At 45.4% G+C, this 13,153-nt stretch overlaps 1 protein-coding gene across 5 annotated transcripts in view; it reads right to left on the reverse strand.

The window, feature by feature from the left end:
- Window positions 1-13,127, reverse strand: part of FKBP15 (FKBP prolyl isomerase family member 15) — a 28,063-nt gene extending 14,936 nt beyond the window's left edge. For 2 of the 5 annotated variants that reach the window (XM_065036079.1, XM_065036077.1), the window contains exons 1-14: window positions 12,941-13,127; window positions 11,399-11,508; window positions 11,017-11,107; window positions 10,306-10,375; window positions 8,985-9,059; window positions 7,812-7,910; window positions 6,713-6,862; window positions 5,696-5,764; window positions 4,292-4,435; window positions 3,681-3,826; window positions 3,150-3,198; window positions 2,396-2,515; window positions 2,041-2,140; window positions 895-998 (exon numbers count right to left, since the gene is read on the reverse strand). In XM_065036079.1, the coding sequence (XP_064892151.1) occupies window positions 895-998; window positions 2,041-2,140; window positions 2,396-2,515; window positions 3,150-3,198; window positions 3,681-3,826; window positions 4,292-4,435; window positions 5,696-5,764; window positions 6,713-6,862; window positions 7,812-7,910; window positions 8,985-9,059; window positions 10,306-10,375; window positions 11,017-11,107; window positions 11,399-11,508; window positions 12,941-12,996 (1,383 nt within the window). In that variant the 5' untranslated portion in view covers window positions 12,997-13,127. Of the gene's footprint in view, window positions 1-894; window positions 999-2,040; window positions 2,141-2,395; window positions 2,516-3,149; window positions 3,199-3,680; window positions 3,827-4,291; window positions 4,436-5,695; window positions 5,765-6,712; window positions 6,863-7,811; window positions 7,911-8,984; window positions 9,060-10,305; window positions 10,376-11,016; window positions 11,108-11,398; window positions 11,509-12,940 lie in introns of those variants that run through there. The other 3 variants (XM_065036078.1, XM_065036080.1, XM_065036081.1) reach the window with 3 other exon arrangements.
- Between the last annotated feature and the right edge of the window lie 26 nt (window positions 13,128-13,153).

Raw genomic sequence — 13,153 nt, forward strand, 5'->3', positions numbered from 1 at the left:
ACAAATCAACTTGGGTCAAGTTTCTAGAATAATTCAGAACGTCAGGATCCAGCTTTAAAAAAAAACATATGTCCAAATCACTGTCAGATTAATACTTCAGTTTAATGACTAATTTGTATTTCATCAAACAGAAGAGCCTATGTTTATCTTGTTACTTGCCACAACTTCCACATTCTCAACACAAAGAGAACACAGAGTCAAAGCAATTCCACCAGTTGTGGGTTTTTCATCCATAGTGTTTGTACTTATTATCAAATATTTTCTTCCTCTTCCTGGACCCTTTAAAAACAAACATTGACCAGCATAAGCCACTGTTTGATTTCCAGACTCTCCAGAAAATAGGTTAAATGAGAATAACTATAGAAATCGTAAGATAATAAGCTTGGGTTTAGATTTCTTGGAACTGTATGACAACTTTGTACTACGTCTTCACTACCTGATGTGGCAAAACCACTGTGTGTTAAGCCCCCAAAGCTCCCTTGTTAGCAAGTAGATTACACCGCATTACAGGAGCAGCACCACTAACTTTTTAAAAGGATTATTCTTTTGCTGGATGAAAAACCACAACCCACAAACACACTAAGTGTGCAAATGAGCTCTTGGAAAAAAAGACCGAGAAAAACCTCAACTAAAATGCTTTTGTTTTTACCTGGTCTCGTTAATTATTACTTCAACTTTAAGAAGCCATCAGCTGGTAGAAAATTAGCCCTGTTTGATGAAATTCTAAGAGGCATGCGATAGAAAGGTGAGAATGCCAAAGAGTGCCAGGAAGGAGCCTGGAATTCTCATCCTTACATGTTGCTACAGAGTCCTTGCTCCCAGCCATGGAGAAGACAGTAAGACATCCGAGAAAGGACAGAATTGCCAATATTCTCCTCAATTTGGTTTTGGTACCTGAAAGCCCTGTGCTCCTCCAGGCAGAGCTGAGTGGGGCTGGATCGTTGCAGGTATTAAAGCAGCAGAAGATACGGAGGGTGTAGAACCAGATGCTTGAGGTACTGAAAAGGAAGACAGACATTCAGCATGCCATAAAGCAGCTAGAAATAATTTTACTCAGTGAGAAATGGCCAAAAGGTCACTAAACAGAGAAAAATTTACCACCAGCCTGCCTGCAGCCTTGTGAAAATCAAATCCAGCCAAGCAAGTGATAAAAGGTCAAGTAAAAAGTCACAGAAATGTCAATTCTAGCTACATTTAGACAAGCGCTTTTCATTCAAACAAAGGTGGCTCTGAAGACACTGACACGAGATGTTACTCAGGCTGAGTCTAAGGCTCAGCTGATCCACTGCTGACACTACTGTTCCAGCACAGGGGGACAGCTCAAGCCACTTCAGAGCTGCCAGCCCTTTGATGTCCTTTGCCATTATTTCCATCATTTTCAAACTAAAATAAAATCTGTTCAGTGGGCAAGGATTTGTAACAGTTACATTTACAAATCACACGTCCTAGATATCTTAGTGCCACTCCAGCACCCACGATGACAGAGCAGCTCGGGTGCTGCGGCACCTTGTCCTCAAGCAGTAATTGCGTGCACAAGATCACGATGAAGACACACGCCAAGGGAAAGGTTCTTCACCCAGAGGTGCTGGACACTGAACAGGCTCCCCAGGGAGGTGTCACGGCCCAACCTGACAGTGTTCAACAAGAGACTGAACAACGTCCTCAGACACACGGGGTGACCTGCGGGGTGTCCTGTGCAGGGACAGGAGTTGGAACCGATGGTCCTTGTGGGTTGCTCCAGCTCAGGACATTCTGTAAGTCTATTACTTCAGCCTTGTGCTTTCTGAATTACTCTACCTACAGAGCTTTGGATCAGCAAGACTTATTAGAAGCTACAGAATCACAGAATCGTTTTGGTTGGAAAAGACCTTTATGATCATTAAGCCCAACCATTAACCCCTCCAAGTCCACATCTAAACCATGTCCTGTCTATCAGTTCCTATTTCAGTTCCTGCAAGAAATCCTCAATTCCTACAGCCCTTGAAGCCTGCAAATAAGTGAAATGTCTCTATGCCAGCCCCAGGCTCAGCCCCGTACTACCTTGTGTAGACACTGTGGGCAGTACTGCGTGAGCTGGCTGCGACGGTCTTCCTGAAGATGAAGGCACTGGTTGCGCCGTCCCTCTCAGCGTATTTGGATCCTAAAAACATTTCCGCATATTACAAGGAATGTTAAAGAACGAGTGAACAATTTGAAACCAAGATCACTTGAGAGTAGGTGTTATCCAATTAACCTAGCTGAACTAGATAGAAACAATGGAATCATTAAATGCTTTTCTTAACAGAGCACGCTTTCCCTGCACAAAGGGAGAGTTATTGCTACAGACTTCGCTTTAAGGGATTCACACTGTAGAATAAGCATCAAAGAAGCCACACTTTTGTGGTGGGTGATGTACCTCTATTTCCGAGTCGCTGGAGTCGAGTTGGCTGCCGGCTGTCCCAGCGAGGAAGGGCAGCATGGGCTGCCCCATCTTGGCCATCCGAGAAATGAGCTTTGCCTTTGCTACATCTGGATTCTGAAAGAAATGTCTGCGGTTACTCTTTGTCTCTCAGCACAGGCTTTTGAGACATTAGAGACATCTCTCAAGATTAGATTCTTCCATGACTGTGTGAAAAACTGATTATCAAGCACACACTGTGGATTTGTTAGTGCGGTTTGCTTTATATACTCTATCCCTTTATACATCTCTTTATGTACCTATCCCTTTATACATCTATCCCTGAACAAAACACAGCAACAAGAAGAAAACGTGTTACTTAAAGAAGCTGCTTAGCAGCTTTTTCTATCCTGAGGCACACACAAAAATTCTTGTTCTCACACAGCTATATAAACTTCCACTGAATGTCCCAGTTACTCTTTGTTATCCATTTTAAATTTATTCATATATCCAAGAAGACAACTAGCCTTCTGAGTACCCATATGGTCACGGTAACTTCGCATTTAAGAGCAGGAACTGGGACTGAGGTTCCTCATGTTCTGTTAACCCCTTCCAAAAGAAGACCCTGATCTGCTGTTAGTAAAGTGAACATTTGAGAGTGTCTTGCTTGCACAATGCTCACTTTATCTTCAGCAACACCGAACGCAGAGGTGAACCCAGCCAAGCTTTCCTACTTGAGGCTTCAAATGAGTTGGGAAAAAACAGCACTTACTGCAAGCTGTTCACTGATGGAGTTTGACTTGGCCCGAACAGCTGGTTCCCTGAAAAGTCAAACAGTTGTATGTTGATAACGGAGGTTAACAAAGATGAAACTGCACTCCCTAAAGAGTCTGACTGATCAATTTCATTAATTTAAGCAAGAAATGACAATGTAAAATTTGCAATTAAACAAATGAGCCATTACCCAAGACCAACTTATGACTCCACTGCCACCTGAGATGTGAAAGCTGTTGTAGCAGTACGCACACAGCTTAATCATGTTAGGTCTCAGCAATGCTGGAGAGAAATGACTTCTTTCATCTGTGCCCGCTTCACTGTCTCTAAATCTGAAAGTCAGCATTCAAAGAGAAAATTTCCTGCAGGTCTCGTTAGCGAGCACTCCCTTCCCACACCAATGGCCCCGAGCTGGCACACAGAGAACCCCCATCTGCCAAATGACGTGTTCACGCAGCATCGTGCCAGATGTTAATGAGCGTTGCCACTTTTTAATCCAGCAAGTTGTTTTAACCGCGCTGCTTCTTACCCAGGCTTCGGAGGTATCGTAGATGGGGGCAATAAACCAGTGTCTGTGGAGAAGCCATCGGAACTGGGTACCGGAGAAGGTGCAGGAGAATCCCTTGAACTGACGCTCTGTCCATCCGAACCAGAGCTTTCCTTTACCAGCTTCACCTTAAAAAGTAGGTAACAAAAAAGATTATTTTTCTGGGTTCCCAAAAATGTTTCCAGCAACTTGTTTACTGTTGATGGCTACTCCTTTGTCAAGCCCAGGCACTTCAAGGAAGAGCAATCAGGACACCTGATTGCAAACTGGAGAAGCTGAGTCTTTAGATCCTGTCATTCCTCACTATAGGTATTTGGTTTTCCCAAGTGACTCACAAATAAGACATGGAAAAGATCCCAAGACAGTTAGAACAGAGTCATCTTAGTAAACAGCCTAGAGGGATTTTCTAGGTTTAGGGTTTTGTGTTTGCTTTCTTTTTTAATTAAAGATATGTATCTTCCTGAGGTGTTCAGTTTATAACAGTTTGAGCCGCAGTTCCCATGCCTACAGCAGGTTTTCACCTTGCAGACAGACGCTGCCACCCAAGAGCCACAAAGCAGATGGAAAACAAACAGCTGGCAGGAGACACTCACCCGCCGAACTTCCACCTCAAACACTAAAGTAGAGTCCGGAGGGACACGAGCAGCCACGCCCTGAGCCCCATAGGCCCATGCCGGAGGAATGATGAGATATCTTCGGCCTCCTTTCTTCATCCCCATCATTCCTTCTTCCCAGCCCTTTGGTTTTCAGAGACACAACAAAAGAGAAAGTTTAATCAGTGACATTATGGTTTCTCTTAATTACATTGCTTCAGGCGCCAGTTAGAGAAGATGACAGAACACATATAGAGAGGTTCTTGTGAAATCCTCTTCATTTTGAGTGTGCACTACTACACCTTTGTCTTAAAACAAGTCACAATGGCAAATTATAAATTGCAACATTAATTTAAGAATAAAGATGCAGCTTCCAACATGATAATAGTGAAATAAGACAGATACAGCAATCTCCAGCGTGAACGCTGAAGGCTTCCAGATCTCTGTATAGTTACAGATACCAGCTTCAAACTTTACGTTTCGTAACTTAAGCGGCTATCACAGATCACACTGATATCCTGGAGAACAGGACTGCGTGCTCTGCTGCACACACAGATTCCGCAGTTGTAGGTGGCTTGCAGGGTGCTAAATTGTCTCAGCATTCTGGGAAGGAACAGGACTCCACATCATCGAGAGATCACTTCCGAAGTGCTACGGTTACATTTACAAAGCGCCCACAGAGAAGAGTTGCAGCCAAGGAGATTTAGAAATCAGAGCAATGCGAACTGTCAAACGGATGCCAGTATGGAACAGGACGGCTACTACAGCAGGCAACATTAATAAGAAGATCCACATTAAAAAGAAATAAAGTAGAAAACCAACACATCTTCAGTAAAGGACAACTTGTAACAGGTCACCTATCAGTTACTCAGGTAAAGGAAGCGACCTGAACAAAACCATCTCCAATTCACAACCTGATTTTATAGAATAACAGAAGGGAAGCACCACACCACCTGGACTAAAGAATTATTACAGTCAAAACCCTCACGATTTGACCACTCCAAGCAGTATCTTTTACTAGACCATCCAGTCAGTTGTCTTCACCCTCCCCTGCCCTTCTCCCAGGTGCTGTGTTGGAGTTATCTGATGACAGAGAGAGGGTTCCCTGAGAACAAGGTAATCCATTCAGTGACTTCCAGAAAAACAGCCCAAAGCCCCAGCTCTTGAAAACAGGAAGGTTCCTATTTAACCAACAGGACAACTTCATTCTCACGCTGCCATTGAGAAGGAGACTTGACTGTACAGTGCAAATTAAGAAGAAACAGTTTGAGTGAGTCACTGTTACAGGGTTTTCTATCAACTGAAACACGCAACAGAAATAGCATATATAAATCCTGAAGATCTTCAGTAATTCAAAGCTTTGATACTTCAATTATATTACAATGAAAGTGCTAGAAGTTCTACCTTGATGACCTTTCCGGATCCCAGCTTTAGGCGCAACAGCTTGTCTTTGTTAACATTTGAGTCAAACACCTGGAAAGTTGAACAAAACCACAAAATACACACATTTTCCAACTGTTGCAAGATTCCAAACACAACTTTACACATTCCATAAACACAATCTCCCATTTGCTACTTCCAAAATTAATTCTCAGACCTAAGACAGAGCATGGCTAGAGCTTCTAGTCCATTGCACGGTACAATTCCTTAAACTGAATAATAGCTCAGACTTTAAAACAGGTTTGAGCTTAACGGATTGGACAAGTAGAACACTACACAACAAGATGTATCAAGCAGCAAACAACTGTCTAGAAGTTTTGTACATTAAACTAAGACATAAAGCTGAACAACTCTTGCAGGAGACTAGAGATAACTCTGCTATGTACCACTGGTACATAGAGAGAAATGTGCTGGGCAGACCAACCCCCCGAGATGAAAACTAGAAAGCCATTTTTTACAGCAAAAAGATTCAAATGCAGATGGATGCAAATGCAAAACCCTTTGCCATTCATTTTGCAAACAGTTAAACCTGCAGAAGTGTTTTAAAGGTAATGTTTGGAAACAACAAAGCATTTCTTTTGCTTATCAGCACACTGGATTTGACACAGCTGCAGAGGATGGAAAAGTTACCTTATTCTGATAACATTTGGCGATGTGGTTAGAAGGGCCCTGTCTGACACAAAGCAGTTCCTCGAGGCATTTCCAAAGGAGCACAGTGAGCTTCATCGTCCCTTCTCACCATTTCCATTGACATTAACACATGAGTGCCCGTGGAAGTTAAAAGCATCTCAATCACCTCCTCCTGAACAGTAATGGAAACTCTTACTGTTCTCCAGGTAACTCATATGACCTCACTCACGGTGCCATAAGTGACTGAGAAAATACCTTTACATCAGCACAAATACTATCCTAGATGTGGCCGGTTCCTTCCTGGGACTATCATGCTCACTCAGCACTAGGAGGTGGCGGAAATGTCTTTACCTGTCCAAGCCCGTTGTTCTGGAACAGCCAACCCGTGTAGGCGACCTCCAGGGAGTCTCCTCCTTCTGCTCCCTGCCCTTCCCCGAGCAGCAGATCCTGGCAGAGCACAGAATCGAGCAGAGGGGAGCTGTTCCATTTGGCGATGCACACCTGCAGCCGGAGAGCAGAGCAATGTTCTGGCCATTAAAACAGAGCAGCAAGTTCCACTATGACAGATTTGACCCATTTGCTAATGTACTGATCAAGCCCAGGTTACAGAGGCACTTCAGAGACGTTCTGTGTTTCCTTGTGCTGAATTTTGCTGAGCTATAGAAGTCAGAATTGCAGAATCATTTCCATGGGAAGAGACCCTCAGGATCATCGAGTCCAACCATAAACCAACTCTAGCATTAAACCATGTCCCTGAGAACCTAGTCTAAACGCCTTTTAAACCCTTCCAGGGCTGGTGACTCCAGCACTGCCCTGGGCAGCCTGTTCCAATGCCCCACAGCCCTTTGGGGAAGAAATGGTTCCCCAGATCCAACCTCAACCTCCCCTGGCGCAACTTGAGGCCGTTTCCTCCCATCCTATCACTTACTACTTGGGAGAAGAGACCAACACCCTCCATGCTCAAACCTCCTTTCAGGTAGTTGTAGACAGCAATAAGGTCTCCCCTCAGCCTCCTTTCCTCCAGGCTGATCAGCCCCAGGTCCCTCAGCCACTCCTCATCAGACTTGTTAGCACAAGCTATTCTCTGCTCTACAGAATCATTGGTCTCACAATACTTGAGCATCTCATTTAGAAGTAACAAGCTTCCCATCTCAAAGATGCCTGTATGGAATGAACAAAACTCAGCCAGGCCCATTTTGTAACCTCATCTGGGTGTTCCTGCTCCGGCGGGGGGATTAGACTGGATGAGCTTTCCAGGTCCCTTCCAATCCCTGACATCCTGTGATCACAGATGCTCAGTCACCATCACACAGATACTCAAAGCTCAACTCCAGTGAAAATGTACAGCTCTGACTTTGAACCTTTCAGCAATGAGGTGCTCTCAGAGATACACCTCGATGTGACTGTTGTTCTGAACAGTCAGCAGGTCACACCTGGCACAAACAGTTACCTGTTTACTGAAATCCATTGCTGCCTTTTCTGACTCAAACATGATGGACCAGTTTTGCCTCTGATCATCATAGAACGTACTGTAATTGTTGGGTTGAACCTGAGGGAAAGGAAATCAGTCCTATGTTAGACATGAAAAGATGCATTCAAGTCAGAGATCCACATCCACAACAAGTTTAAAGAGCTACTGAAATTCAGCAGAGGCAGAATCCTGCTGTATTACTACTCAAGTTCAGAATGCGCAAAATAGGATTTATTTATGTGCTTGTTGTTGTGGAAGAATTATTGTAACTCAAATACTTGAGCAAATATTAAGTTCTTCATAGATGCTGCAGCTTTCACAAGATGGTGAAAACTTTCACAAGGCAGGTTCTATAATATATAGGGAATTTTTTAGTCTAAGTAATCTCCATTTTCAAAAGTATTGATTATATGTAGACTTCCAGAGTAGACTGGGGGAGTCACTCTTCCCTCACTTTCTGAAAATCCATATCACCACTAGCTGAGTACATAACCCATCAATCTTTCAAAACGCACTTATAAAACTCAAGAACAAACCAGAATCCTGGTCAGAAATTTGGATTGAAATACTATTTCAGAGTAGGATTTCTACCTGTCTAATCAAGACGTTTTATGTCACCTGATGACAAGCTGAGAGCAGCAAATCAACACACCAATTTTCTGTAAAACTGGCAGAAATCAGAACTTCCTGAGAGATCCCATTTTAGGACTTACAATGCTCCACATTGTTCTTTATCAGCAGGAAAACGCTGAGTGTCCCATTTCTGAGAGAAAACATTTCCTTGCTATCATTTCCTTCTGCTTGCTCAGTTGTTTTGTCTCGGTCACTTAGCTACAAATTATTAGCGAGAGCAATTTTGTTCTGTTTCCATCGCAGGGCTGCAAAACTCAAAACATCTCCCCTGTGATCCAGAGGTAATAACACACCTCCCGCAGCGCATAACGCGTGTTACAAAACCTGCTGCCGCGGTTCTCTGCCGAGGGCAGGTGTGACATCCCTTGTGCAACAGGAGGAGGAGCAGAACAGCTCAGTCTCGGTCAGACGTTTGATGGCAAAAGCTATAACCCAACACTTCAGAAAGCATTTCAGGGTCAATTCCTGTCTGCTGTGAGCACCACAGATCACCGGATAGTTTCTCATCCAGGGTCTTACCGTGAGTACGAAGCCCGGATGGATCCTTGCAGTCGCGATCTGCTGCTGCTGACTGATGTAGAGGATGATCCTGTACTGGATTCCACAAGGAATTGGGCAGGGAAGAAGAACAAACAGCAGAAACTCAAAATACCGTCAATTCTAACGTGCTTTGCCAAACTATGAGCCTATGGCTACAGGGTTTATTTGCCAAATACGCCTCGCAGCATTTTTCACAGCAAAATTACCGTACTTAACACAATTTTATCACACCTATTAAAAGCCTGTGAAAACACGCAAGTGTTATTTAGCGACAGGAATCAAGCAATTAAAAGTAATTATTTTGCAATAAGCAAGATGCCTTAACTAATTCCACATTTTTTGCAGTTACTGCGTGAAAAGTTGGTGCGCCAACCCTTCAATACATACCCTTCACAATACATGGTGTACAGGCATAAACTAGCATTATGGATGGGGTAATAACTTGGAGGGAGCTTTCCAACTACTAAACTACATGGATATAACATTATATTGACATATTTGGCTGTACTAGACATGATCTACTAAGGCAAAGTGCTTTCCTTTGTGCACCTGCGCTCAGCACAGTCAGCTGGTGAACTGGGAGTGACTCGCTAACTGGTGCCGGTGGTGCAGGTTGTGATACTGTACAGGCAGCCTGAGAACGGCTTTGTTAGCTTCTTTCTGTGAGCCCCGTTCTTCCCAGCTCCCCCACAAATGCCACACTTGGACACTTCTCAGATCAGAGACTTGGGATTTAGTTTACTAAATTACTATTTCTTTTGTTCTTGCTAGAGCAGAAGTAACTTAGTGAGACAACCTGACTTAGGGGATAGGAAACACCATAAATACCAACATCAAGGACAGATCAGGGTATCTAAAGTGTCTTTTAAACACAATCTACTGGGCACCCCCGTGCTGCATTCTTAGAGGAGTAACTGGGAAGGAGAGACACTTGTGAAAGCAAAATAATAAAACTTAAGCAAAGCGTTTCTGTGCTACTGGACAAAAGTTTGCTTTATATTGATTTCCACAGGCACAGATGTCAAAGAGATTCTGAACCATCATCAGAATCACTTCCACAAACATTAGAAAAGGTGCAGTGCCCAAAACATCGCAAAGTAAGTTGTAAGAGATCTTACAGAGTCATGGATCACGGAAAAGAAAGTTGCTACCAGGGTACATAGCTGAGCCATAAGAAAAGCCAGGATGGCAGGAAAGCACAAGCATCAAATGCAAAGATCTCCTGGTGAATCAGAGAAATGCAGCTGCACACCAGCGTGCTCACAGAATGAAAATGTTAAAGAAGTGAAGTGTTTCTCACCTCTTTAGTAGTGTGGTTCCCCACGACAGCAGCTCCATACTTGCCTTGCTTCACGTACTGCCCGTTGGTACTGGAAGACAAGCGAGACACTCAGCTGCAGAACCTCCCCTGCCTCAGATGTCTCTACTGTGGCTGAGCTTTTCTTCTTTAGCCTTCAGGTCCCTTTCCCCATGCCTAAAACGTCAGGCAGTCTGTCTTAGCTCAAAGACCCTACAACTTTCTTGCTTCCCACTGACTGCAGGGCCACACATTATGCAGTTTGGGTTGTAAAGAACTCTTTTCACAGATTCAAAGCAACTGAGTTTTCAGATGACGGCAGTGTCAAACAGACAGAGAATTGTACTGCCAGTACTCTGCGCTCATGCCTCAGTTCTCCAGGAGGAAGCATATGAGACATAAGCACCTGACAGAGCTGCCTGGAAAAAGGGTAAATGTCAGGCCAGCACCCTAGGATGGAATTTCCTCTAACAGCCAAATCCAGAACTTGCTAATTTTTTGACAATCATGTAACCCTGAACTGCAGCACAATAACCAAAACTTTTTTGGAGCAGAAACTTCCATCAACTTGTGGCATTTGTACCACGCAGACACATGTCCATGAGCAACGGTCTCTTCCCACTCATCCAGAACCACCTTCCCTCTGTGATTAGGTCTTAAGCTCCCAGAGACACAGACTCGAGCAGGTCGCGCAGGACCCCCCGCCGCACTTACTATCGATACGCATGAACCGCAGTGGCCACAAACACCGAGGGTGCTCCCGAAGCTGCCGGGGCCACAGGGGCCTTCGGGGCTGCAGGACCTGCTGGGGAATAAAGAGCAGGAGAACCTGTCCATGATGCAGAAATGCCGTGACACATTCCTTCCCCCAAGGGCAAAGTAACTCCAGAAGAAGATTAAAATACAAAGAGTGGTATTTCAAAGTCACTAAAGGCCTCTAGAATAACCAGGTGCAGAGAGGGCACCAAAGGAAGGGAATATCATTAAAGAAAAGCCAGGTTAATTATTTGTGCTGCTGTTCTTCACAAAAGCCTTCGTTCTCCCAGCCAGACACACGCTGCAAATTTGTTCCCCACACTCAAACACAGTTACTTACCAGCTGCTGTCTGACCCTTCTTAGGCTGCTTCGGTGCCGTGTACTGGAAGAATTCATTGCCGTGGCTTGAGACTGTTTGATCCAGACCAAAGAGAGAGGCCAGCCTAGCGCTAGAAAGAGAAACTAATCAATTTGCCTTGTTCATCACAGGCTTTATAAATAAGGAATATAATTAATCAGAAGTTATATCAAATATGAAGTGCTTACCAGCACTTCAGATAAAAACAAACGGATGAGTGTTAAGAAGCTCTACACTTAGCCACTTAATTTTGAATAAGCAGAACCTTTAGATTAAGAGGTTGGGGTGAGTAGTACAGTTGTGTTTCATTTCCTCAAAAGCAACTGTAAGCAACACACTAAGACTGAAACTACACCAAAAGAAAGAAGTAACTTCAAAGCAACGCCTAGCACCACCCTTATATGAAATAGTTGATAATTATGATACCAAAAAATCATGTGACAACAAGGCAGCCACCATTCAGCACTAGGATTTTTCTTCTTGAAATGTCCAGGAAACACATTTTCCCATTAATTTTTAAAATGGCAGATGCTCTCCTGTCAAAGGGTGGAAGGTTTAATGCTGCAGGTTATTCCTGCCAGATATTTGATTTATAGTTTTACTGCTTCAAGCCCATTTCAGCTCAACTATTCTTGGTATCATGGGACAAGCAAATAATCCAAAGTACGAAGGAGAATCTACAAAGGACAGCACACTGTCAGTGGACCTGCAGCATCTTACGTGACACGCTTTTAAAAAAATCATCATTTGCTAAAAAGAGAGAGGGTTCATTTACGAGACTTGTTAGAGAGAAGCTCACTGAGAATGGGGGAGCACAGCTGGAATCACAGCTGGAATCACAGCTGCAATCACAGCTGCAATCACAGCTGCAATCACAGCTGCAATCACAGCTGCAATCACAGCTGCAATCACAGCTGCCGTCGGGGACAACAAGTGACACAATATAAGAAAACTGACCATGCTACACATTAAAATGGTGTCAACAAAAGTTGTAAACTGCTGAACCTGCTTGAAGTGTTTAAAAATTTTTAAAAAATGCGCCAATCGGCATTTTCAGGAATTTCTGCTTATACTCGAAGGGAAAGCACCTCATTTCTCATTTCGCCAGCCCGTCCACTCCTCAGGCAGCAAAGCCCGAGCGGCTGCTCCTTCGGAAAACCCCGCCCGGGGTCCAGGAGCCCCCGGTCCCAGCGAGGGGCTGTCCCGGGGCCCTTCCCGGGGACACAGACCGCGGCTAAAGCCGCTCACGGCCGCGCAGCTCCCGCCCCGGGCCCGACCCCCCCGGGCGGATCCTCCGCCCGGAGATGCCCCCGCGGAGCCGGTGGTCGGGAGGGCCCCGCAGGCCCCAGGCCCGTCCGCCGCTCCCCGGGCCGGGCAGGAGCAGCCCCAGCCCTGGGCTGCGCAGGGGGCGGCCGCCTCGTCCGACCCCCACCCATCCCAATGGGGCTTCCCCGGGGCCGCCGCCCCGCGGCCCGCCCGGCGACGGGGAGCGGAGACCCGGCTGCGCCCCGCCGGCCGCTCACCCGCTGGCGGGGGACAGAAAGTCCGCGTCGTCCTCCTCCGCTGCCGCCCCGAACATGGTCGCGGAGCCCCCGCCGCCCCGCGCTGTCGTAAACGCGCCGCCCGGCAGCGCAGCGCTTTCCGGCCGCGGCGGGACGGGACGGGACCGGCACAGGGAGGGACTCGGAAAGCGGAAGGGGAGCCGCGCGGGGGCGGGGCTTAGCGGGCACGGCGGA

Source organism: Columba livia, chromosome 19, assembly GCF_036013475.1.
Source record: "Columba livia isolate bColLiv1 breed racing homer chromosome 19, bColLiv1.pat.W.v2, whole genome shotgun sequence".
In the NCBI taxonomy this organism is placed as follows: Eukaryota; Metazoa; Chordata; class Aves; order Columbiformes; family Columbidae; genus Columba; species Columba livia.